The sequence below is a fragment of the Xiphophorus hellerii genome, chromosome 7 (assembly GCF_003331165.1).
Source record: "Xiphophorus hellerii strain 12219 chromosome 7, Xiphophorus_hellerii-4.1, whole genome shotgun sequence".
NCBI classification, from domain to species: Eukaryota; Metazoa; Chordata; class Actinopteri; order Cyprinodontiformes; family Poeciliidae; genus Xiphophorus; species Xiphophorus hellerii.
Window position 1 is genome coordinate 26,786,611 of NC_045678.1, and position 27,409 is coordinate 26,814,019.

At 35.2% G+C, this 27,409-nt stretch overlaps 2 protein-coding genes across 2 annotated transcripts; one reads left to right on the forward strand and one right to left on the reverse strand.

Moving 5' to 3' along the window:
• LOC116723096 (uncharacterized) lies at positions 1-27,291 on the forward strand. Its single transcript, XM_032567690.1, has 11 exons — positions 1-78; positions 2,681-2,769; positions 2,986-3,150; positions 3,711-3,839; positions 21,765-21,780; positions 21,901-21,930; positions 22,010-22,093; positions 23,955-24,014; positions 24,280-24,324; positions 24,408-24,659; positions 26,351-27,291. The coding sequence occupies exons 2-11, from the start codon at positions 2,695-2,697 to the stop codon at positions 26,563-26,565; spliced, it is 1,071 nt and encodes a 356-aa protein (XP_032423581.1). The 5' UTR covers positions 1-78; positions 2,681-2,694; the 3' UTR covers positions 26,566-27,291.
• Positions 9,150-13,708, reverse strand: LOC116723099 (interferon-induced protein 44-like). Its single transcript, XM_032567696.1, has 8 exons — positions 13,456-13,708; positions 12,835-12,860; positions 12,728-12,761; positions 11,815-12,016; positions 11,341-11,499; positions 9,820-9,988; positions 9,404-9,504; positions 9,150-9,323 (listed from the first exon to the last, which is right to left on the reverse strand). Exons 2-8 carry the CDS (start codon positions 12,848-12,850, stop codon positions 9,156-9,158), a joined length of 849 nt encoding a protein of 282 aa, XP_032423587.1. The 5' UTR covers positions 12,851-12,860; positions 13,456-13,708; the 3' UTR covers positions 9,150-9,155.
• Positions 27,292-27,409: the final 118 nt, after the last annotated feature.

Genomic DNA, 27,409 nt, shown 5'->3' on the forward strand with positions numbered 1-27,409 from the left:
TCTACCAAGACTCATTTAGTGACGCTGCAGAGCAACAAAACACGGATATACTGGATCAGAACACCACGAACTCTTCAGGTAATATTCTCTTGCTTACATTCGTCAGCTGTTGTTTCTCTATGTCGGTCTTAAAATCTCTGTGGGGAGCATATACCCGCTTTTCTTCAGTTAAATTTATCTCACATTTCATACAATTTGATTCTTGTAAGCTGTGCTTAAGAAACTACAAACAACTCAGAATTGCAAAATCTATTGAGTTACTATTTACTTACTTTTTTGAAGTTATTAATGTGTCGCTTGACTCAGCAAATCCCGTTTGCTTAGACGAATCTGTGAAAGAATGAGGCGTGAGCAAAATGAAGCTAAGCTTGGTGGCTTTACATGAATAGGTTTTCAGATCAAGCAGAAAAGAAAACACGAAAAGAAGGTTTAAAGAAATAACATCGTTTATCAGATTAGGGCGAGTTGGAATATGTTAAGATTTTTTTCACCACTATATTTTATCTTTATGTTTCTGAAAAACTATCATATACATTTGAAGACATAATCTAGTCTGAAGCCTAGGATTTGCCAAATATAACTTTAGAGTTTGGATAAACATAACTGAGATTCAACAGAATATCTGAAAAATAACTGGATCATCATGCAAATGCTCATACACGTGCATCTAAATTCTGAATAGCTTGAAAAAATTTATATTTTAGAAAGTGAAACTCCTATGAGACTCCAGATTCATTACAGATTGAGAGAGATATTTCAAACTTTTATATTCTGTACTTTTAATAAAGTACAGAAGCTTTCTGTACTTTATACAGAAAGCATTACAATGAGAAATGTAAGCTTTCTCATTTGCTTACAGAAATGAGAAAGCAAAAAGTCAGTGTCTCGGAATATTGGAAAGTCATGATGTCACACCTTATTTAGTCAAATAACTGAAAACAAATATAAAGGTCGTCTAAGCCTCTCAGCAGTCTCTCACTAAGGGTCAGAAAGATTATGAGAAAATCATGAGAAAAACTGCTGACTGGGCATCAACACCCTCAACATGGAGGGCTAACCACAGAAGCTCATGTTTGAAGGACTTTCATAGAAAGTTAAGCGAAAAGAAAGTGTGTGGTAGGAAAAGGTGCACCAGTATCAGAAAGTCTTGAGATGATATTAAGTAAAAACTAGACAATCCCACAAAAGCATCTTACTCATTTCTCCGAGACACTGAATTTTAGCTTCATTATCTGTAAGAAATAATCATCAAATTTAGTAATATGAGTATAACTTTTTAGAATAAGTGACAAACAATGTACACTTTATATTTATTCTAATTTTTGTGATCTACCTCTGTATTGGGGAAAGTATGTTGCAGTTTGTTTGCAAAAGGTAGTCGCTTTTAGCCAACACACACAAACACCATTCCCCTGAGTTAACACCTCCTCTAGATTGTTTTTACTCTTCAATTTCCCTGGTTCAGAGCTGTTGTTATTTGGATGGAGAGAGCCAGAGATCTGGTAAGGAGAAAACTCAAGCAACATTTTCAGTGCTCGTTCTGATAAGTCTTCTCCTTATCAGAACAAGATAAGAGTCAGAAGGTGTTTCTGACAATCATTTTTTAATCAGTAATAACACAAGTGAGAACTACTAGCACATAAACCTAAACTGAACTTACTACGACTCATTATACTCCATCACAGTCCTCCACAACATGGCAGAGTGTCCTTGGATGAGACTCTGACCCACAAAGTTAAAAAAGGATTTACATTTCTGCCTTTGATCAAAGTTTTATTGGTGCACTATTTCTAGTTGGTACACTTAACAAGATGCCATATCTTTTTTTATTCACTACAAGTACATATTTTGTCACAAAATGTCCACAAAATGTCCATTCCATCGTGGATGTCAAAGTAGAATAAATAGATTTTTATTATTTTTGGCCAATATAAAACACTTCATTATAGAGATTTTTATGTCTTTCTTCTCAGTATTTGCTTAACAATTAAAAAGTATTGTATCAATGGCAAAGTCACTCTAAAACTATTTGCCTCCCTTCAAAATATGCACACAGTTAAATCTTCTCTTTCCACTGGAAATCTGAGGCCAAATCTGTTCAAACCTTCAAATAGATCTGATTGATTCTCATTTTTGTATAATTAAATTACACTAACATTTTACTAACCTCCTAAAATAGTTTTATTTAATAAAATTTGAAGATGACAGACAGGACAATAGCGTGGTTTGTAGGATGTCATGTTTGGTAAAAGTGCTAATTAATTCAACTAAAATGAAGTGAGTTATTTATTACAGAACAGTTAACTATTAATAATCAAAACACATAATTTTATCAGTTAACACTTTGGTTGAATCTTATTGGTTATAAGGATTATGACAAACAATGGAAAAAAACTGAAGAAACAAGGTTCAGATTACTTTAAGTAAGCATTTTACATAGAAAATATTTGTGAATTAGTTTGGGAAATCAAATGATCAAATTATAGTCATTATTAATAACCTTGCTGATACCAAAAATCATCAAACAAAATACTACCTGTTGAAAAAACTCTTGCCGTGTTCACCTTTGGAAAAATCCATGAAAACATGGACCATAATAGTTTCAAATTTACAACGTCACAATTAAATAAATATGAAGTCTGTTCTGTTTACCTGAATATTCAATCACCTGTTTTCATAGATAACCTCACTGCTATGGATACATCTGAGCCCCCCCCAAAAAAGACAAAGCAAAACAACGAGTCGGGAAAAGAAACCAAAGGATCCAGGGTAAGGTCTCTTGTGACATATTTGTTATTAGGGGGTTGAAGACAAGTTTTCTGTGATTTGCAAAAAATTATGAAAATCCGATTTTTGAAAAGTTTCTCTTTGTAAAATGTTGAAGTCTGTGAGGTGAAATAATGAAAATGTCTATAGAATAAAATGAATAAACAAACTTTTTATCATCTTTAGTTTTTAACACCAATGATCTGTCTTGATTTCTAGGCTGAGAAGTTGATGAAATGTCCAAAGTGTCAAGCTGGGATTTCTCCATCTGTCATGTTCTGTAAGCAGAAAAATGACCAGTGTGAATTCAATATTGGTCTGCACCAGGACAATGGAGATGACCACACTGCCTGGTTCGAGGACAAGTTAACCTTCACAGAACAGGTGAGGTCAAACCTCTGACTTCATAGATCTTTATACGGTGTTATAGGAAAGGAATTTTTCCTTTATTTCTATATTTATTTATTATTATTTATTTTGCACTTCAGCATTTCAGCTCTTCAAAGAAAGTTTAACTTTAGGTAGAGAAAAATAAGTTAAAAAAGGTCTTCAACTAATTGTTTAATTTACTAAAGTGCAAAAGGATAACAAGATAATTCATTGGCCCTGAACAATTAACTGGTAGTGTTGCTCCTGATAGCAACAACTGCTATCAAACATTTTTTAAAACTGGCAACGATTGTTTTACATATTTGTCGAAGAATTTTGTCAGGAGCTGTTTTGATTCAACTAAATGGTTTAAGCATGAATGTCCTACAAAACCAAAAGGTCCTGCAGGAGTTTCAGGTAGGTTATAATATGGTTACAATCATTACAGAAAGTTCTTCAGGTTCTAAACAATCAAAGCAGTTTAAGATCATCACTCTATCACCTTGTTTGACTATTGTATAACAATAGCATGTAATATAACTTTACAGTGAAAACTTTCTCTCTTGTCTCCTCAGCTTGCAGATACCAAGAATAGCAAGCCATGTCCCAACTGTAATCACAGTTTTCCTGTAAAGCACAGTGTTGCTAGCAGGACTAATACGATGGGTGGATTCGACATTGAATTATCCATCAATATTCCTAAGGTAAGCTAAGATGACTAGTCAGGCTTTTTTCATAAAAGTTTTTTCTGTGCAGAGCAGCTGATTTTAAACATCAGGGTTTGTAGATCTATGTATGTAGAGCTGAACTCAAAGTTTTTACAGTTTCATCTTCTGTAGCCTGTGCACAGCTCCTGTCTGCGTATTTCAATTTGTTTTTCTCCAGCGAAGGGGCTTCAGGTCTAAACCAGTGTTGAATTGTTGACAATAAGTTATCATCAGACTTCTCTATCAACAAGATGAAGCTTACAAAAAATGTGTAATGTTTTGACTGGATCTTGCATGAAGAAGATAATTGACACAAATATTAGGAGATGAAATTCAGTCAGATCTAGTTGTAGTTAGAAGGACATTATACATTATTAAAATAAAAAAGATATTGATTCCACAGAGAAACTGTTTGTTACAGTCACTCCAACAAATAATAGAATAGGATTATTTTTAAGCAATCTACACAGCGCCAGATTGCAACACAGTTAGGCTCACGGCTTAATAAGTCTTGAGAAGCTTGTAAAAAACACCAAACAGCACCAAGAAAATATTGCACACATTGAAGACTGTAAAGTAACCCTGTATGTATCTGTTCATACCTGAGGATTCCAGATACTTTAGTGCTGAAGAAAACTCACCATATGAGGTTGCTACAATCCTCAATGCAGCTGTCCCAGGGTTTTTGGCTCTGAATCATGTAATGCATGTCTTCTGCCTCAATAACACAAGATCCACAAAGATCCTTTTTTCTTTTACTATTAATGACTGAACTTGTCTGAAATTTACTTTACTGTCAATCATAAACTGTGCATAGAATTTAATCATAATATTTACTGTGTTTGTTTTTATTCCTGTTACTTTTAATTATAAGATAAACTACCTACTCTAGCAAAACCTGAGCAGTCAAATCAAACTAGTAAGTTCATCTTCCATTTTTTAGACATTTTGTAATGTGTGAAAGTTTGACAGACATTAATGGCAACTATTATTCAACTTTTTCAGCAAACAGTGAAAGGTGGTCTTTTTCCAGCCATTTCAAATCTCCAACCCCAGTGGTGAAGGTTCACTATACTCCTACCAGTGATACGTTTGGTGCTGATACTGCCATAATGAAACAATTGAAGAACAACTTAAAGTCATCAGTACAGTTGGAAAAAACAACCAGGAAGAACTGCAGCATCATCATTGTCTTCTGTCCAGTTGGCCGCAGTTATGAATCAGAAGTAAAGTCTGCCATGGAAAAGGAAGCAGGTAATGCAATCATTTACAACTTTACATTAATTTCACCACTACCAGCATCTGGTTCCAGCTGAATAGTTTGATTTCTCACATTATTTGTTGCACTTAAAGGATAATTAAAATGAACCTGCTGTGTTTTCTACCTCACCATAGTAAAAAAAAAAAAAACAAACCAAAACAATCTCCTTTCCCAGTTTTTCCATCACTGCGTTACTTTTGTCTACATGTAATACTAGAACTTCTTGCACAACAATCTGGTTAGTATAAATAAATCAGGGCTTCATCTTTGTTCACTAATAACAACTGACATCTAAATGCTTAGAAGAATTTTTGGTAACACTTTATTTGATGGGTTGTGAATAAGACTGTCATGACACCGTCTTATTTACGTTTAGCTTTAATAACATAAAGCTACATAATTTTTAAAATTTAATCAGTAATACTTTTATAACAAATTTATGTCAGATCATGATTTCTTGGTTAATGTCAAGTTGTCTTAACAGACATTTTGAATAATGTCAACTTTGTATTAAAAGTGTCATGATTTACCGAATGACACTTTATGATAACAGTCATAAATATTCATTAAGACTTACTCATGTTCATGACAGGTGTTATGTCATGTTTATGACGGTGTCATGACAGTCTTATTCACAACCCATCAAATAAAGTGTTACCGAATTTTTTTATGCTAATTTATAAAGATTTCAACAAACCCTTTTGATTAAAATAGGCAAATACTCACACTAAACATGAGTGTCTTCCAGAAATCAGGCAAAAATCTGGTCAACAATGATAAGAGTCTGGTTACTGTAAGGCCTAAAAATATATTTATTATTCAGAAGGATATAAATAAGTTTCATTATCTTAGTCTTTAATAAAATCTTAGGAAAAACCAAAACATTTTGTCCTATTTTATGCTCCTTTTGAATTACTTCCATATGCTTTGAGAGATATATTTCATTTCATATCAGAACTAAACTTGTACGTCAAAAGAGTATAAGGTATATTTCAATCAGGATAATGGATTGTTGAAGTTTTGATTGTGTAAAATAATACAGTGAACCTAAATTACCAAACATAAGTTAAAATTGAAGTGAAAATTGCTGTTTCATTTCATTTTGACTTGTAACAAGAGAACTTTTACAGAGTATGATCCACTTCTTGGTTCAGACTAGTGTTGGAGGCCAGGATTTATTTTTTTCCAATTCACGTTTCCAGATTTAAACTGAGAGAGAAGTTTATTTTCTTTTGATGAACTCAACTCTTCATGACGACTACTTTATATTATTTTTTTCCAGTCTCATCATCTGGTAAACCATTCATTGTGGTTCTGATGCATCACACCAGAGACCCGGACTATTCCACTGCAGGATGTGACGTCTCTCATCAACTTCATGCTGTTATCCTGCAGTCAGTTTCCTGTTTGCTGGATGAACTTCCTGTGATGTAATCCTACTTCTCTGCTCAAACCCTTTCCTACAGAAGGTTCCAATGTTTTCCTCAACCTCAAATTGAGAAACTTTAAATGTTATGCAGCTATGAAAAATAAACAAATGAACGTTGTAGAAATGGAACATGTAAATGTTCTACCGGATTAAGATGGTGAATCTTAATCCGTATCTTGTATTAATTTTCATTACAGATGTTGTTACTGGAACAAACCACCAATAAGTGTCACATTTAATGTTCATTGGTTTGATTTCTACACCTTCACTGTAAGACAAAAATATTGCTGAATAAAACAGAAGAATTTACTGTTTCATTTATTTTCATTTGTGTCTGTTTTCAGTTCTCTAATGTTCCACATGTGATAGACAGGAAGGTGAGCGGCACAGACTGTTTTGTTGCCGCCTGTGATTTCACTACTCAGCTTTTTATGTCACATTAACATGCAATAACTAAAATAAATGTGATGAAACTTCACTGGACATTGTTGCTAAACTAAAGACAACTCTGTCCTCTGCTGCTCCAGCCTCACCTCCTGCTGACTGCACCGATTGGTCCTCGTTTGCCTTCGATGCAACTTTCACCAGAGTTATGCGGCTTTTGGTGCAGGGTGTTTCCGTCCCCACCCTGCACCATCCTGCACTGAACATGTGACTTATAATAAACCCTGCAGCTTATCTGAAGTAAGAGCAAATACTTTCACTTTAAGTCTGCAGAGCTTCTATTTACATACAGATCAGTATGAGCTAAAATTACAGTTATCCACACCACAGATAAATGAATTGATTGTTTATGTGTCACTTTGCAATAACTTAGAGTTCCTGGTGAAATAATTCATATTGTGTGTGCTGCTGAAGGGAATGACTGACCAGTGAGGAATGATTCAAACTTTCTTCAAGTCAGGAGAAAGTGCTTTATGATAAAAAATAAAAAAGGCTGATAAAACTCATCAGTTAATTAGACCTCTTTGTCTTGTATTTGGGCTGAGGTTGTCTGTGGAGAAACACATCTGGGAAACAAAACATTCTGGTCAGCTATAAGTGAAAATGGTTAGGTTTGATCAATAAAATGGAAAGCTATTCTAGTCGTTTAAACAAGTAAAAACTCTTATCACTGCAGAACAGACAAAACAGACAGAACAGACTCCTGTGCTGTGCGGCCACAGCACAGGAGGCCATAAAATTAGCATTTCCTGCAGGGCAATAAATTGAGCTTGGGGGAGAGAAGCCTGTTTTGTTCACAGAAAATCAAAAAAGCCTGCAAGAAACCAACATCTGGGATGGTGTGAAATCTTATCTCATGTTTTTTTCTTTGCTCAAATGACCGTAGAACCACAGGGGTCAGCATGCAGCTGTCGGCTCTTTTGTTTTACCAGAGGCCAGATGGCCCTTTGATCTTTGGCGTAAATTAGGGGGAGTTCCTAAGTTTCTCTGAGTGCCTAAGGGAGTTTCCAGTTGGCCGACGAGAGCTACGCCTTACTTGAATATATTAAACAGAAAAAACACACCTACAGTATAAGACTTTGTTCACAGGAGAAAAAATTCAGAGAGCTGCCACTATTTTTGCTTTTTTGCATCGCTCTCTCCAAAGACGCGTCTTTGTTTTGTTTTTTGTTTGTCTCTGTCTTGTCTGTATAAGGTAACGAATGCATATCTCTGTTCCTCTGCAGCTTTGTTGTTGATTCATGCGTTGCTTTGTATGGGATTAAACTCTGTGATTCTGTGACGTCAACGCGCAGCGTTGTTGTTTCCTTGTGCCTGCACGCCGCCCGCTGAGGACCCGGAGGATTAAGGAAGAGAGAGCCAAACGTTTTGTCCAAAGTTAATTTATAAATTATTCTTCCTTAATACCACCTCCGAAACCAAAGCACAGTTGAACAGTCATACAAATACACACATTACGTTACGGTCACGGCTGCATGTCCCGTATTGACAGGATTCATTTATTGTGGAGAAAGTTATATTGGTGAGAAAACATTGCTATCTAAAAACATTTCTTGAAATGAGACAAATTTCTTCTTGTTCTAAATCTTTATTGAAGTTCAAAACAAAAGAAGGTACACATTGTACAACAGCTGAAAATCTGCAGAATTTAACTAACACAATAACATACGAAATTAATAACTGCTTGCTTTGTGGTTACGTCCAGAGCAGGCCACAGTCATCAATTTAGGTGAAGTCAGTTGGCGTATGAAAGAAAATTATGTAATATCTCATAATGAGCATAGCCCAGTTTGTTTTGTTTTGGCGCAACATGGGGGGATGGTGACGTCATCGGCCAAAATTATAACTTTTAATATTTCAGAAACGAAAGCTGCACAAACGACCATTTTAGCTGCACAAACCTGCACAAACAGAGCACTAACGAAGTAGCCCAGTTTGGTGTGTTTTGGAGCAACATGGGGGGATGGTGAACTCTGGATGACCTAAAATATAATTTTTAATATCTCGAAAACGAAAGCTGCACAAACGAAAATTTTAACGGCACAAACCTGCACTAACGGAGCACTAACCACTCAGACTATTTGCTGAATTTTTTGAGGTGGGTGGGGTGTCAGCTTCACTCAGCTATTTCATTTTCAAACTTTAATGCCCCGCAAGCCCTCTTCTTAAACTGTTAATATCAATTTAAATGTTTCTCAATGAAGTCGTCTCCAAAGTCAACCATTTTCCTCAGGGCACTCAAGATCAGGATGTCAACATCGTTTTTCATGTTGATTTCTTCGCTGTAGTTCTTCACTGGGAAGATGCAGTTCATAGGGATTCCCACTGCTGCACTGAAGTCTTTCATCTGAATGTAAAAACAAACTGTTACACTTACAGTTTATAGTTAGTTGTGTAAAATCTACTGACAAATGGTCTAAAACTCACCTTTTTTTGCAAGTGTTTGCTTCTGTAAACATTCTTCACGTCTTTCTCTATTTCCCCGCAGGCAGCATCGATGTGGGTCATCATGGCCATCTGAGGAATGTCTGCAGAGACAGAAACAGATGCTGAGGGAGTCATGGAAACGGTATCCATGGAGACAGCCACCCATCAAGGGTCAACATGCCAAACTAGAAAGGGAAAAATAATCAAAACCAAAATAGGCCTTTCAAAGTATTTCTAAGTTTTTCTGCATTTATAGAACATTACTGAAGGTTAATTTATCTGAGTAATTCAAAGCGGAAATTAACTGGAGTGGTGATCAGGATACCTCCTGATTAATTCACATCGACTTTGATGGAACTCACTTTGACTTTTCCTCCTGTCGCTTGTCTAAATAACATAGTTCTCTATAAACTCACCCAGTTTACTGGCTGTTTCTCTGACCTCCTTCATCTTCTGCAGAACTGAAGCATTAATCTGTGAAGCGTTGGCAGACATCACACAGACCAGGACATGAACCTTGTCATTAAGTGAGGGATTTGGGTTGTAACCATAATCGCCTTTAGTCAGTGGGCCTACTGGGTTAAACTGCAAAAAAAAAAAAAAGACAGAAAAAGCAAAATGAGACATGAAATTTTAAAATCAAAACAAAATATCTATATTTTTTTGGATGAACTAATATCCTTCAGATATTTGCAAATCTTACAACATCTGAGAGGGGAGCAGCTCCTGTTACGTATCCCAATATTCAAGCAGCAGGGGAATGTGCTAAAATACACCAGAAGGACTCCTTTGTCAGCAATGTTTTTCAGCAGACCCACTGCTTCATCGTGCAGAGGGGACATCCGACTTAAATCAGAGATTTTGTGGTGGAGGTGTTCAAACCAATACACAGCATAATCTTTATTGTAGGCGTACATGCTGCATGTTTACTTGGAGGTGACGATAATCCATCTTTTTATCCAAGGGATATAAATGAGCAGGAAAAAGTGCTATACCTAATTCCTGCTGATCAAAACAAACACTGGATTTTTTGTCTCCTCACTCAGTCGGCTTTAGCAACTTTGGCCTCTCAAGCCATGCCCCCTTCATCCTTACCAAACAGTGTATTATCTTCCAAACATTGCAAATTACAAGTTATTCATGTCTCCTTTGAAACCAGACAAATACCTGCTGGTAGAGCATAGAGCCCAAATGGACAAAGAGCAGCTGCTGCAGAGATCCAAACAGCTATTAAGCATCTAATGTTAGGATATCTTCGCTAAATTTTAAAACCTAATTTCAGAAAGCAACTTAAGGGTGTTTTAACACCTTGTAGTCCAGTAGACTCATTCTTTTTGGAGACCAAAACTGTTTGCTACATTATCAGCTGGTACATTTTGCTTTCACGCTGCACTGTGTTATATGTACCAGACTCTTTGAGAAACTTGCTCACCCCCTCACCTTGGCGCTGCACCAAGAGCCACTGAAGCAAACGACACAAAAACATGTGAGGAAGACACTGAGCACAACTTCTTTCTTTATAACATGTAAACAAAAATGGAATGGAGTCAGATTTTAGTGGCTGTTGGATTTCACTTTTGTCTATGAACCATTTCTCCAACTAACGCTAGACTTGTGAGTTGGTTTTGATTGTATTTACCCAGAATGCTCTGTGTTCTGGGTACCTGCTAATTTTATGCAAGTTATCATGGAACTAGGTAAAGAGGATTTGCATGCAGATCATATAACTATAGTGCAGGAGCAACAGTGTCCATATCTTGTCATTTTACCATAAACGTTGACCAGCTTTCATGTTTGTCACCTGAAAGTGTCTTCCTGGAGATCCAGCATTAACAATAATTGGTCTGATCATCTGTAGTTTGTTGAAATGTTTGTTATTGTTAACAACTTGAAATAAAACCAGTATCCTAACTGGTTCCAGCAGTGGGTTCTTTCACCTTGTGACCCTCCATTACGTGTCCTTTCATAGCCAATGTGATGTCGCTAGCATGAATCCCACTGTTGTTCCCGTCTTCCAGACCCATGACGTCGTTGAAAACCAGAGGAAGAAATGTCTTTGAAGTTCCTCGTCCTACTTGGATTTTATAAGTTTCATACTGAAACACAGAGAAATAGCATGTAACACAATTCCTGCTGGAAACGGGAAAAAGTAAAGAGCAAATCTGCATCAGGGCTAACTGTTTGATCTCAGACATCTAAAAGATAATCCATATTCATTATTCACATAGCAGTGGTCAAAATTTATGGCAAACAGCTGATGAATCCCTAAATTCAGTTTCTCAGAAGATTAAAGTACTATTTATAAATGAATTAAATCAATCTACAAGACCTTTTGGCTAAATAATTGACATCATATTACAATGTGATGCAGTCGTGCTCCAGTTGTGGAGAGAAACATCTTCGCTCATTACTTTTATGGTGAAGCTTCTGTCGGAGGTGGTCGCACTGGTCAAAGCAGGAATGGACATTCGGCCTCGGAGGACGTTACTGACGGAGTTGATGAAACTGGATTTTCCGGCTCCAACATGTCCAAACATGAGGACTCGAAGATGCTTAACGTCTTCAATTTCAGGTTTGTACTCCTTCACATACTGAAGTTCCTTCTCCTTCTCTCTGAGAACATAAAGTGGATATATGAATATAATGGTTGATTCAGAAAACTGCGTTTACTCGTTGGTGTCATTGTACAGAGGGATTACATTTGCAATGAGCAGTTTTATTCAGAAATGCAACTGGCTATGGTTTGTACTTGTTTATGTTTTTTTAATTCAAAAAGAATCTTATTTTCATATGCTTTTAAAATGTTGTTCTATTTCTAACAACAGTGTTAATAAGAATGAAAGCTTCGGCCTAAACATTGATACTAATCTGGCTGACATGCAATCTCTACTCTCTGATAACCTCTGATCGCTTTTATGGCATCTAAAGATGCCTCAGGATCAAGTTTTGTAGAGTTATAAAACACTTTTATTAGTTACTGCTTAACTACCATCAAATTATTGTCTATATTTGCTTGCTTGAATTGTCCCTCAAAGATGAATATTTATTACACAGAACAAATCTTTGTTCCAGATTCAGCTTCTTGATCTGATCCAGTTTCTCTCTTCATTTTGTTTTTATTCATTGTGCCTTTGAATCATAAACCAGGATCTTACACAATGAGCAATAACCTCTCCCCTGACTGATCAGTAGCAATTTATCTCTCCCAGTACTTTCTGTTTGCTGTAATGTTTTTGTTTTTAGATTTTAGCAGAATGAGAGACAAAGCAGCTGAAGTAAACTGATTAATATTTATCAATTTAAAAAGTCTCACAGTAAACTCACCCCCATCGTAGTTCCCTCCATGGTTTGTCCAGCACTGCATGAAAACATTCATTATAATTCTTCAAAAACAATTAAAAACCTTTCAGAAATGTAATTTATTTACTTACATGTAGAAGCAGCCATTATATTTCCTCTGCAAAGACAAACAGTAATGTCATCATGTTCAGCCTTTCATTTAACTTCTCTTAAACATTTGCTTCAATCAAGGGCGTAGGTTTGGTCTAAGTTTTGGTGGGACCTTAGAACTTCCTGAAACTGAAAATAACTTCTAATGTCTGTCGTCCTTTTCTTTTTTGGTGGCGACATGGTCTCGGAGACTCATAATAAATGTCAAACTCAGAAGGAGACGCGTTCACTGTCAGCACCATGGACCAGGCTTCCGTTCCGCGTGAGGCCAGCTGGCCGCCGCCTGTTGCAGCTAATCAAAGAACGAAGATCCACGTTCTTTGAGCCAATAGCGGCATTGGGTCGTCATAGTTCATAACAGCGAATTTTAAAATGAATGCTACCACTGCGTAGTATATTGAAATATTAAACTAATCAATGTAGATTTTCGTTTATTTATTTTGTTTTTGTTAAAAAATACATGTTTCTTTTTTTTAATTAATATGGCAAAAATTGGTCGGGACTATTTTATATCCCTTGAATATTGGTCGTGACATGTCACGACCGTCCATACCCAAACCTACGCCCATGGCTTCAATCACAGATATTAGGTTTGTACTTACCAAGATGATTTGGACAGTGTAGCTCTGCAAAGGTCTCAAAGTAAAATGCTGCAAAATGTTTTACTCAACAGAAAAGACAGATACAGACTAAAGACAGTGAAAGTGAACAATAAATAAATGAGCTGTTTGGTCCTCAAAACATCCCACTGTCAGTTCTGTGGTACAAAATGAAACCAGAAGTTTCCTTCCCTCCAAATAAATAACCTCTCCCCTTTTTGATTTATCACGTGATGTCTGGAAACGCCTTCTCCTGACTGCAACCCTTTCTCTTTTTCTTTCTTTCTTCACTTCTTATCTTCTTTCTTTTTTATTTCCTTTTCTCTTTCTTTTCTCCTCTCATTTTTCTTTCTTTTATTCATTCATTCATTCATTGAACCGATTGTAGGGATTAATTAAACATCAGCACGCTGGTTTAAATCTTCTTTGTCTTTCGGTTTTACACTTCATTTATAACAGTAATATATTTCCCTCACTAACCAGACTAATAGAGTGTTTTCAATCCTCTATTTCTGTTATTCTATTATTATGTTATGCTTACGACTAATAAAAATCCAAAACTGAAGATGAAAATATTACATTGATCTGTGGTATTTATTTTCTAATGTTATGATATTTCTTAAATTCACTTGTGTCCAAATACCAAGGAAATGTGTATTAAGTGCTGCACTGCAGATAGTAACCAGGAAGTCACGTACCGTAGTTCTGGTGATGGATCAATTACTGATTTTTTTTTCTTTTCTATTTCCTTAAATATCGCCACAAAAAAGAAGGATCAGTAGATAGAGTCGCTTTATAACACTTTCTGCTCAAAATATGTCTTATAATAACTGCTTGACGTTTTCAAAAGAAACACCCTAAACAAATAATCAAAACATTTTTATTTTCTACAACATCTAAAAAACAACATGCATCCAGCTTTCCCCTTAAACAACTTTAAAATACATGATTGAGAAACTAGTTTTCCATTTATTTTTTCATTTAATTTGGGACATTGATCATAAGAACCAGTTTAACAAAGTGAGTTTAGAGAGCCTTTGAACCGACTCATCAACAGTCTGCAAATATCCTTTTGAAAGTGAGTGAGAGTAGATTTTACAGATTAAGCCAGTAATCAGTATAGACACACCGACCCTGCAAAACTGAAAGTGAAAGTAAAAACTGTTCTTTAGCAGAAGCTGCAGAGTTTACTGTAAGTCACATGATCAAGTCTTAATGGGAGGGATTTCTACCAAGACTCATTTAGTGACGCTGCAGAGCAGCAAAACACGGATATACTGGATCAGAACACCACGAACTCTTCAGGTAATATTCTCTTGCTTATATTCGTCAGCTGTTGTTTCTCTATGTCGGTCTTAAAATCTCTGTGGGGAGCATATACCCGGTTTTCTTCAGTTAAATTTATCTCACATTTCATACAATTTGATTCTTGTAAGCTGTGCTTAAGAAAAGACAAATGCTTCTAAAGAAACTGTCATATATATTTTATGAGATGGTCATAAAATACTATATCAAGATTAACCAAATATACAAATCATGTTGTATATTTGGCAAATCAACAAGGTTTGCCAAATATAATTTTAGGGGCATGATTAACATAAACAGATTCAACAAAACAAACAGAATTTTTGTGATCTACCTGCATAATGGGAAAAATAGGTTGCAGTTTGTTTACAAAAGGTAGTTGCTTTGTAGCCATCACAAAAACACCATTCCCCTGAGTTAATGTCTCCTCTTTTTAAATGTTGAAGCTGTGTAGAAATGGCTGCAGAGCACAACAAAATGGAGATCAGCTGCTCTGCAGCAGAAAAGGATCACAAAGCAGAAAGTCAGGCAGAAGGGCCCAACCAGGCAGGAGACTGGTGAGCCTCTGATCAGATCAGGTGTTGTTTCTCTATGTTTTTCCATTTCCCAGGTATAGAGCAGTTGTTATTCAAAATTAAAATGTATTCAGCATTTCTTCACAGTGTATAACACGGTTCTTAGTGAATGCAATGAAGTGGGATACCTCCAAACTCTGCTCCACTCTTTTTTTTGTCATCTACCTGTACATTGGGAAAATGTGTTGCAGTTTGTTTGCAAAAGGTGGTCGTTTTTTAGTCAACACATACAAATAGCTCTGAGTTAATGAGGTGCAGAAATATTTCTGTTTAGTACCATTAGATAAGCAGTCCCTGAAAGATCTGAGAATAACATGACAGAAATCAAAAGTAGTTCTGGGACAACTTCACTGAGGAATTAGCAAGTACTGAGTGATGAAAAATGTACATACTTTCCATAAGCCTACGTCTACTTAAAGTGCTATTTTTTATTGTTTTTATCTGATATTCTATTTTTCTGAGACACTGAATTTAGGTTTTTGTTTATCTATGAGGCATAATCATCAAATGTACAAGACAAAGTCAATGTGCAACAACTTTATTTAGTAATTCTTTAAGCCAACACATACAAATAGCTCTGAGTTAATGTCTCCTCTGTTTCAATGTCGATGCTGTCCAGCGAAAACTTCAGAGGCGACTCAGAAAAACAAAATGGAGGTCAGCAGATCTGCAAAAGAAAATAAAAATAAAGCAGAAAAACAGCCTAAAATGTCCAATCGGCGGGGCACTCCTTCCCTGATCAACCAAGCTGAAAACACACCTCCTGGTGAGCCTTTGAATAGACCAGTGTGTCTTCTAGATTTTTTTAGTCTTCCATTTCCCTGGTTCAGAGCTGTTGTTATTTGCATGGAGAGAGCCAGAGATCTGGTAAGGAGAAAACTCCAGCAACACTTTCAGTGCTCGTTCACACAAAACACACAAATTGTTGGTGTGTTCAGCTTTGGAAAGATCCGTGAAGATGTGAGACATAATACTTTAAAATGTACTAATGTCACAATTTAAACAAGATATGGTTAAATTAATTAGTGATGATGAAGACTGCACACAAAGAAAAAAAAACACTATTTTGAATTCATGAAGAGTTTTCACATTAAGAAATATTACATTAAGCCACATACAATAATTAACTAAACATAATAAAACATAACTGAACTTTATGGCAATATCTAACAGGATTGTGGTAAGTTTCACATTGTGTGGTTGGCAGATCATCCTCAGTGAGATTTTTGCTACTTAAGTGGTTGTGACATTTAATTCCTGAAATGTGACAGAAAAACTTGAGATCACACCCACAATATGAAGTCTTTTCTGTTTACTTGAACATCCAATCACCTGTCTTCATAGATAACCTCACTCCTATGGATACATCTGAGTCAAAAAACAAAAAGACACAGCAAAAACACAAGTCAGGAAAAGAAACCAATGGACTAAAGGTAAGGCCACTTATATTCAGAGTTGGGTAGTAACTAATTTTGAAAAAATTACTTTTAGGGAGTATTTTTACTACGCTGTACCTTTTACTTCTACTTGCGTAATCTTATTATGAAGAATCGTTACTTTTACTTGAGTTAAATTTCTGGATACTCGACTCACTGTGAGTAACTTTAATAAATGAAGAACAAGCTTGTTTTAGCCCAAAAGTGTTCTGTCTGGCTACTTTTTATTTTTAATTGAGTAACAATATGCACTGCAAAAAGAAATTAGTTTAACCAAATTAATTGAATTGAGTTTGTGACAAGTAATTTAATTAAGTTTATCCAACTTAATTTATTAAGTTTAGCCCACTCAATATATTTTGATAAACTTCATTAAGTGTGTTTAAAATGACAAATTTAAGTCAGTCTTACTCAAATTATTTAGTTTATTTCAAATAAAGAAGGAAACTAATGAATGTTCTCTTTTTTACAAGAGGTTTTTGATTCGGCAGACTTTATTTGAGAGTTTAAAGTTTTTATTTGTTTTATTTGAGACTTTCCTGACTGTCATTACTCAGTCAGGAAGGTGGGTAATGACAGAGAGACAAGACAACCAATTAGGGTCACCATGCTGGAGTCAAACTTACAACGGCTGGGTGGAGGACCAAAGGTCTCCTTATGCTTGTTGTGTTTTACCCCTGTGCCACCACGGCACCTGGTTGATACAGGATTTGTCCCGGGTGAAGCTTGTGTTTTGGCATCAGCCTTAGGATGAGGATAATTATTTCAAATGCACTTTTGAAAGTGAACTCTAAGAAGTGTACTCTAAAAATACACTTTTTAGAAAATACTCTAAAAAGCATATTTGAAACAATTAAGTTCAATGCTGTGTTCGTATCCGACGTCTAACGCCATGACGCAAGCTTCACCAGGGACAGATTCAGTATCAACCAGGGTGATCTGGTGGCACAGGGGTAGAGCACAACTCACATAAGAAGACCTTTGGTCCTCCATGCAGGTTAAATTCCAGCCTTATGACCTTTACTGCATGTCTTCCCCCTCTTATTCATTAAGTTTGCATAAACACAATTGAATTAACTGTTACCAATTGAAGCAATTCAATTAAGTTGGTTCAGCTATTTTCTTTTTTCAGTGTAGATCTTTGAAAAACAAAAATAACATGTTAAAAAATAAATGTAAAATAATTTAAGTTCTAGATATCTTTTAAGTACAATGTGAGTGATAACGTAATTTTGGATTTTTTTTTATTTGCAACAACTTAAAAGTTTGAGTCGACTTTCTGTTGAATTCAACGAGATTTAAATTATTTATTAGAAAAAAATAAACGGTTTTAGTATGAGTGACTTAAATTTGTAATGTTAAATACACTTAATGAATTAAGTTATAAAAATGTTGCAAATGGAATTGGATAAACTTAATGAATTGAGTTGGATGATCATAATATATTGAGTTGAATGAACATATTCAAGCGAGTTGGTCGATTGAATATGACCAACTCTGAAACTTGCAATGAAACTTACATTGAACTCAATTGTCTCAAGTAAAGTAAAAGTAAAAAGTTCCCTTAAGTTAATTAAGTTAATTTAAGTTGGTTAGATTTGTAACATTTCAGTTAATTTAACATAAAAATGTGAGTTGTCATCACTAAACCAAATGAATTAAGTGAGATTGATGTAAATAGGTCTATAAACTGAACTACGGCCAGAAACACTTTTTAGAGTGTGTTGAAGTAATGATAGTCTTACTCGAGTAAAATGTTTAGTTACTCTGTCCACCTCTGCACATATTTGCTTTAGGAGGATTGAAGGCAATAATTTTCTTATATTTGCAAAAATGATGAAGATCTGATTTTTGAAAAGTTTCTGTTTGTAAAATGTTCAAGTCTGTGAGGTGAAATAATGAAAATGTCAATAAAATAAAACAAATAAACAATCTTCTTATCATCTTTAGTTTTAACACCAATGGTCTCTCTTGATTTCTCAGACTGAAGGCACTAAAAAGAGCTTGATGAAATGTCCAGAGTGTCAAGCTGCGATTGCTCCAGCTGTCACATTCTGTAAGCAGAAAGATGACCAGTGTGAATTCAATATTGGTCTGCACCAGGACAATGGAGATGACCACACTGCCTTGTTCGAAAACAGATTAGCTTTTACAGAGGTGAGTTAAAATCTCCTGCTCTATGAAAAACAATTTTGCCGTTCATTTGTTCTTTTTCCTTTTTCTTTTTTCCACTTCAGTGCTTCAGATAATTAAATAAACTTTAACATTTGCAAAAGATAATAAAAGTAAAAATAAAATAAGATCTTCAAATTATGGTTGAATTTCCTAAGGTAAGAAAGGACACCAAACCTTTCTTACCACTGAAACTAATAACTGGTTATGCTGCCCCTGACAGTAAATTGTGTGAACTTAATACAATGCTTACTGTAAATCAAATAATTATTTCACAATGTGCAAGAAAATTTCCTTCACTTTGAAAAAGAACACATTTCTGTATTTTCTCTCACATTATCAAGTTAAAGTTACTATTTAATTTTAGTCAGAAAATTTATCTTATTCAACTTCCATGAAAAAAGTATCTAATTAGATAATATATTTTATTAAACATCACACTGAATTCTGCTCATAAACATTTAGTCTGAACAGAGCCTAAGCAATTTGAGAAGATATTGTCCTCAACCATTGCCAACTGAGTTTTTCTTATTACAAAAAAAATATTATTTTCCTGCATTTCAGCCTAGTAGTGTCTAACTTGTACTCTTTCAGATCAGGAGAAAACAGAATTTATGCCTATTACATTTTACAGAAGGTTCAAACAATCAAAGAAGTCCAACACCATCACACTACCACCACCATGTTTGACTATTGATGTCATCTTCCTAGTTTTGTCCAGATGTAGTGAGACACACTCTCTCCTAAAAGTCCACATAATGTTTTCCCAAAAGTCTTGAGGACCATGAATATGATCTCTAGTCTGTGCTTTAATATTTCTTTCAGTTTTGTTTTTGTCTCTGATCTATATACAAATATTAATCAAGACATCTCCCAAATTAACATACTCAAATTAGGTAACCAAAATGAGTTTCACAGATTCACCCTTTCATTAAGCACATTTCCATCTCATTCACAATGCATTCAATGTTTAATACACAATTTTTACAACCTTTTTCACTTTGCGCTTTGTTTTAAAACACATCATTCATAAATTGCCCCAAAAACTTATTTGTAATAAACATACATTTTATATTCTGAACAAGTATGAGGTCCCAGCAGGGAAGAAACTATTTACAATACATTTCTCATTTTCACACATGGTGTTACAATGTTCGATGCATGCATTAAAATAGCAGAAAAGCTGGATCTGTTTTTGTTGTATCCAACTTATTATACATATTTCAAAATACATAGTATTTTTAATTTTGTAATGTAAACTTTCTCTTTTTTCTCCTCAGGGTGCTGGTAATCTGAATAAGAATGATTGTCTGCACTGTGGACAGAGTATCATTTACCACAGTTTTGCTAAAAGGAATAATAAAATGGGTGGATTTGACATTGAGTTGTCCATTAATATTTTTAAGGTAAGCTAACATGACTAGTCACCCTTCTTTAGTCCTCTGATTTTAATCGTCTGGGTTTATAGATTTATGTACAAAGAGCTGAATTAAAGAAACCAAAATTTTCACAATTTAATCATCTATAGTTCATGCAGAGCTCCTGTCTGTGTATTATTTCATAACCAGTGTTGAATTGTCAACAATAAATTTTTATCATATTTTTCTGTCAACAATCCAGAAAACGTAAAATGAAAAAGTAAATATTTTGACTTGAACTTTGAAAAATATAATTGACAAAAATATTAGGAGATGAAATTCAGTCATATTCAATCTTAGTCATATAGAAAGACAAGATAAGTTGGAAAAATATCAGATAATGCCTATTCTAAAAAAGTATAAAGTAAAAGGCAACAAGGTGAAAATCATTTGTTTCCAGAGGAAATTCACAAGAATGATGCAAAGATAAAAATAATAAATTGTGGATTAGAATTACCTCTAAGGTTTTACATGAGCATTTCGTTAAGATTGAGGTATGAAGCTGCACGAGTGTTTTCTGGAAGTTTACAATACAGTCCTTTATTGTTTACATTTTATTATAGTTCTACAGTGACAATGGAGAATGAAACTAAACAAAATCTCTTATAATAGTTACACAACTTCAACTCCAAATGTAAAACTTACATATAATAGAGAAAAATTAGCAAATGTCCAAATTTAGCTCCCTAAGCATTTAACCCACTCAAACTCTGCATAGATTTTAGGACAAATCACTTCTGAAGCTTTTATTCTACATTCAGTAAAAACTCCTACACTGGATTGTCTACATGTCGAAACAAAGACTTAAGACTTTTTTTCTTCTCTAATAATGGCACAGTCCTATCCTAAAGTTCCTAAACATCAACATTTAGGATGTTTATTATTGCATATTTCTATCCAGGCATGGCTAATACCTGCTTAGAACTTACTAATTTCAGTTCAATCTTCACTTTTTCAAGCTGAAGTAAATAATAAAATTCACTTAATTTATTAAATGTTCCTACTGACTTGAGTAAAAGAATTTAAAAATAATACATTTTTATAGTTTTATCTTGACTGAAGCATTCACACTGTACTGGAAATGCTGTCACAAAAAATTATTCAGGTTATTTAATTTCAGTATATTAATATAGTGCAAGTGACTAAAACTAAATTAAAATGTGGTGTAAAAATGAACTCTTAACCAAAATACACAACTGGTTTCTAAAAGTTGAAGTAGCAGGTTTTGATTATTTCCGTGTGTCCAGCCCTGACAGTTTGGGCAAACAGGATGGTGGGTCTGGTTTCCTTTACAGTGTCAGGCCATATTTGCTCAGCAATGGGTAAAGGGTAGTTGAAAATCATCTACATTCAATGTATATCTTTATTCTTACATGTTTTTTTCTGGATGTTTCTTCTGTGTGTAGGAGGACAAGCTGGAAGATGAGACTGTTGGTTCGTTGTTTTCCTTTGATAAAATTTTTAAATCCAAATTTTAGCTACATGAAAGCTAAATCATTATTTATGTAAGAACTAAGTTAGAACTACCTGCTCTCTCTGCAGAAACATTATCTGCAATGGTGAACAACTTGGGTAAATCAACACATTTTTATTTTAGTAACTGTTGCAAATATAGTTAACTTACAAACTGTGTGAAAATCTCTGTGTTTAGGTGGGACACAATCACAAAACAGGAATTGTGATGAAGTGATGGAGCAAGATGACGGTGATGGCAGTTCTTCAGAAAAGTCCCCAGGTGTGTTAAGCTCAAAGAAATCTGAAGTTGATAAAAGATATTAATCCCACAGGGAAACTGTTTGTTACAGTTGCTCCAGCAAAGAATAGGGTAAATTTATTTTTAATACAATACACACAGCTGCAGTGTCAGGATCTGTGTTTTTCTGTGTTTATTTAGAGTTTTCTGTGTCCTTAAGTCTCTTCGTTGTCCTGTCCTCCCCTTGATTGTTCCCAGGTGTGTCTCGTCTCTGTGATTACCCTCCCGTGTATTTAACTCCACCTGTGTTCCTTGTTCCTCGTCGTGTCCATGTGCATGCTGCTCGTTGTTTGGACTGTGCTTTATCATTAAAATCACCATATTCATCATACCTGGGTCCGCTGCGTCTGCCTCACCACCAACACCGCACCGCACTTCATGACATGCAGAGTACAACATGATTAAGGTCACAGCTTAATAAGTAGCTTGTAAAAAACATCAAGCAATCGATCAATCAGTTTCATTTATAAACCACCCTTCATACTAAAAGCAGCTCAAAGTGCTGTACAGATCAATAAAAACAAAAGCAATTACCCACCCCACATGGAAAATCACACAGAATTGTATGGAAAATGCAAAGTACACAGAAATGGTCCAGTTCAGGAAATGCAGTTAAAAAGTCGGGTCTTGATCCTGTTCTTAAAGACAGCAACATTTTTTGCTGCCCTCAGGTTCTCTGGCAGACCGTTCCACAAACGGGGGCTGTGATATTGTAAAGAAGCCTCACCATAAGTGTGAGTTCTGATTCTTGGAACTTTTAATAGTCCAAGACTATTATTAATACTAATAGACCTCAGGGTCCGCAGGTATTCATAAGGTAATAACAGCTCTGCAAAATAGGATGGTTCAAGATCATTGAGACATTTAAGAATCTTAAAATCAATCCTGATTACTTTGAGCCAGTGCAATGATTTTAAAACAGGTGTGACGTGAGCCTGCCGTCTGGTCTTGGTTAGCACTCCAGCAGCAGAATTTTGTAATAGCTGGAGGCTGGACAGAGTACCAAAAAGCACCAAGAAAATACTGCACACAATGAAGACTGTAAAGTAACCCTGTATAGATCTGTTCATACTTGAGGATTCCAGATGCGTTGGTGCTGAAGAAAACTCACCATATGAGGATGCTACAATCCTCAATGCAGCTGTTGCAGGTTTTTTGACTTAGTACCATTTAATACATGTCTTCTGCCTCATAGCACTGAAAAGAACCATTGAAAAACGTTTCACAGTTATGAGTGTTAACCTATTTTCTTACATACATGATTATGAGTATAATGATTCCACACAGTAACCTGTGGGACATTTGCCTGGTGATGGTTGTTGTAGGGTATTTTTACATATAAATATAAAGAACCACACAGAGTATTTAACTTTCAGCCTTTATAAAGGGGCAGAGTTTGGGTGCTGCAGATCACGGCGGTGCCTCCAAACAACTCCAACAACTCCCTTCGGCGGCCTGGTTTTATTACAAACAGGGTAGGGGTCGGTCAAAAAATAAGAGACTTAAAGACAGAGAGTGGGGGTCTGTTTAACCTGGCTGAAACCAGTTTCCCTGAGAGCAGGAAGGTTCCCCCACTCCCAATTTCAGCTAAGAGCAGAGAGACAACTTATTCATGAGATAAGTATTTGCAAAGCCCTGACAGTTGTGGCCTGGTGAGTGGAGTAGTTATACTGTAGATGCTGATGGTTATTCTGAGTGGTGTAGATTTATTTACTTTGATTTGAATCATAAGTTTGTGTTGCACTGGAGACAACATGCATGTTATAATTGGATCTCACATAATGTTTAGTTTCAGTTTCAACTGCAGCTCTGAAAGGAACTTTTTTTTTCTTTCAAACACCAGGATGTAAGGCTGATCACTCTTCTAAACGGAGAGGAAACACTGTTCTTTCTAAGTCTGCAGGTCTGTGGAAACAATTCTATTAATAAAAAATATATAATTGTGGTAGAACATGCTCGTAAATTAAAAAAATTAAAACTTTTTTAAACAAATATCATTGAAATTATACATCTGTAATAAGATTATTTATCCTTTTTTCTTTTACGATTAATGACTGAAATTGTCTGAAATTTACTTTAGTGTCAATCATAAACTGTGCTGACGTGTTGCCAAGAGTTTAATCATAATATTTACTGTGTTTATTTTTATTCCTGTTACTTTTAATTAGAAAATAGAAATTCCAATTCAAGGAAACCTGAGCAGTCAAATCAAAGTAAGTTCATCTTCCATTTTTACATGTTTTAATGTGTGAATGTTCAGCTGACATTAATGGCAACTTTTATCCAACTTTTTCAGCAGACAGCAAAGGATGGTTTGTCCTTCCCAACATTTTAAAATCTCCAACCCCAGTGGTGAAGGTTTACTATACTCCTACCAGTGATAAGTTTGGTGCTGATACTGCTATAATGAAACAATTGAAGAACAACTTAAACCCATCAGTACAGTTGGAAGAAACAACCAGGAAGAACTGCAGCATCATCATTGTCTTCTGTCCAGTTGGCCACAGTTATGAATCAGAAGTAAAATCTGCCATGGAAAAGGAAGCAGGTAATAAAATCATTTACAACTTTACATTAATTTCACTTCTACCAGCATCTGGTTCCAGCTGAATAGTTTGATTTGTCACATTATTTGTTACACTCAAAGGATCATTAAAATGGACCTGCTGTGTCTTCTACCTCACCATAGTAAAAGAAAAACAAACAAAAAACAAACTGCTTTCATAGTTTTTCATCACTGTTATTTTTGTCTACAAGCAGTGATGGCATAGATACTTTGAAAAAGTAACTTCAATTGGATTACTGATTACTCCTTAGAAAAATAACTTGGATTACTGATTTCTTGATTTGGAAAGTAACTAAGTTACATTAAAAGTAAGTTTTTAGTTACTTTCAGCAGCTGCTGACAACAACGCTCCGCCATCTGTGAAAATTACATTGACCTTTGCCAACACTTAATTATTTTGTAATGGTAACATCAACAATGTATCTCCACTTATAAAGTTGAACTGAAGGGGAGATTGTTTAATGGTTATAACAGTACAAAAAAAAACTTTTGTAATTTTTGCATATTCAACTATTGTCTGGAAACTCTAAATAGGATTTTATAACCCCGCTCCTCTCACTGTTCCAGCGTTTGCTGTCAGAGCGCAGCACACAGAGCTCCTTCTGCGGCTCCACAGCTCAGCTCGCCTTCTGCACATATTTGCGACACTTATCTAAATATCAATTGTTATAATGGCGGTTAGTTGCGCAACTTTACGTAGACATTAATTCGTGGCTGTTTTCACGTTTATTGCGTTGTTCATATTGGTCTCCATGTTTGCAGCTTTCTTTAGCGCAACGCGAAGCTGATGTCAGTCACAGGTATTTATATTACTTTGACATTAACAAAGACACAGCGGGACGGGTCATCTGGGAAATGATGGACAAGGAGAGTCTGACTAAAACTACCTGGATGTCAGACTAATTCTGGGGCTGATTATGTGTCTCTGTTTTTTTTCCAAGCCCAAATGAGCAACTTCATGTTCAAAAACAAGCCCAAAACACTGCAACCCGTGACTCATTACATTTGCTAGCGACTTTAGAAAAAAACAAGCCCGAAGCTGCTTATAATAATCGGACTTGGCGACAGAAACTCAAAATAGTTCCTGTTTTTCCAGCAACAAAATGCGCATCTCGTTTCCATTTTTGTTTCTGTTGCTGCTGATTCCTGTTTTCCAGAAATCAGGCAAAAAGCTGGTCAACAATGACAAGGGTTTGATTATTGTAAGGCCAAAAAATCTATGTATTACTCAGAAGGATATAAATAAGTTTCAGTATCTCATTTTTTAATAAAATCTTACAAAAAGTAGAAAACCTTTTATCCTATATTATTCTCCTTTTCAATTATTTCCATATGCTTTGTGAGAAATATATTTCATTTCATATTAGAACTAAACTTCTAGGTCAAAAGAGTATAAAGTTTACTTCAAGCAGGATAATGAATTGTTGGATTTTTTATTGTCTAAAAAAAGAGTTAACATAAATTACCAAACAAAAGTGAAAGTTGAAGGTCCTCTTTGACTTGTAACAACAGAACTATTACCGAGTATGATCCACTTCTTGGTTCAGACTAGTGTTGAAGGCCAGGATTTAATTTTTTCCAATTCTCATTTCCAGATTTAAACAGAAAGAAGTTTATTTTCTTTTGATGAACTCAACTCTTCATGACAACTACTTTATATTATTTTTTTCCAGTCTCATCATCTGGTAAACCATTCATTGTGGTTCTGATGCATCACACCAGAGACCCGGACTATTCCACTGCAGGATGTGATGTCTCTGAAGTGCTGAAAAATGTGTTTTATGTCCATGTTTTTTACCATGAGACTAAACCAGGATTACTGGAATGTTCACAAAATACCCAAGCAATCAAAGACATTGAAAAAAAACTGAAAACCCACAAGAAATAGATAACATTTGCTTTTTGTGGCTATATCAGTCTTGTTTTAATTATTTGATTATCTCAATAGAATTCAGCAGGGCTCACAATAGAAAGTTATCATTTACTTATGAAATAAAAGAGGAAAAACGTGGAACTCCTGAGCTTCTGACTGCAAACAGCAATTTTTTTTCTTCCAGTTATCTTCAATTCTGTTTTTTCTGAATGTTTAGTTCTGACAGAATATATTTTCGAGCGAACTACAAGTTTTTTTGATTTTACGGAAATTTTAGGGCTGAAACTAATTGGTAAATAAAAGAAAACAAGAACAGAAGATAGACAGCTATACAGCAGATGTTCTGGTCTGAGATTATTCCTCAACTTCATGCTGTAAGACTGCTGTCTGCTTCCTGTTTGCTGGATGAACTTCCTGTGATGTAATCCTATTACTGTGCTAAAACCCTTTCCTACAGAAGGTTCCAATGTTTTCCTCTATCTCAGATTGAGAAACTTTAAATGTTATTCAGCTTTGAAAAATAGAAACTGTGGAAATAAATGTTGTAAAACATGTAGATTTTCTATTGGATTAAGATGATGAGATCCTATTTGTATGAATTTTCATTACAGATGTTGCTACTGGAACATATCACCAATAAGTGTCATGTTTAATGTTCATTGGTTTGATTTCTACATCTTCACTGTAAGACAAAAATATCGCTGAATAAAACAGAAGAATTTACTGTTTCATTTATTTTCATTTGTGTCTGTTTTCAATACTCCAATGTTCCACATGTGATAGACAGGAAGGTGAGCGGCACAGACTGTTTTGTTGCCGCCTCTGATTTCACTACTCACAGCATTTTATGTGGTATTAA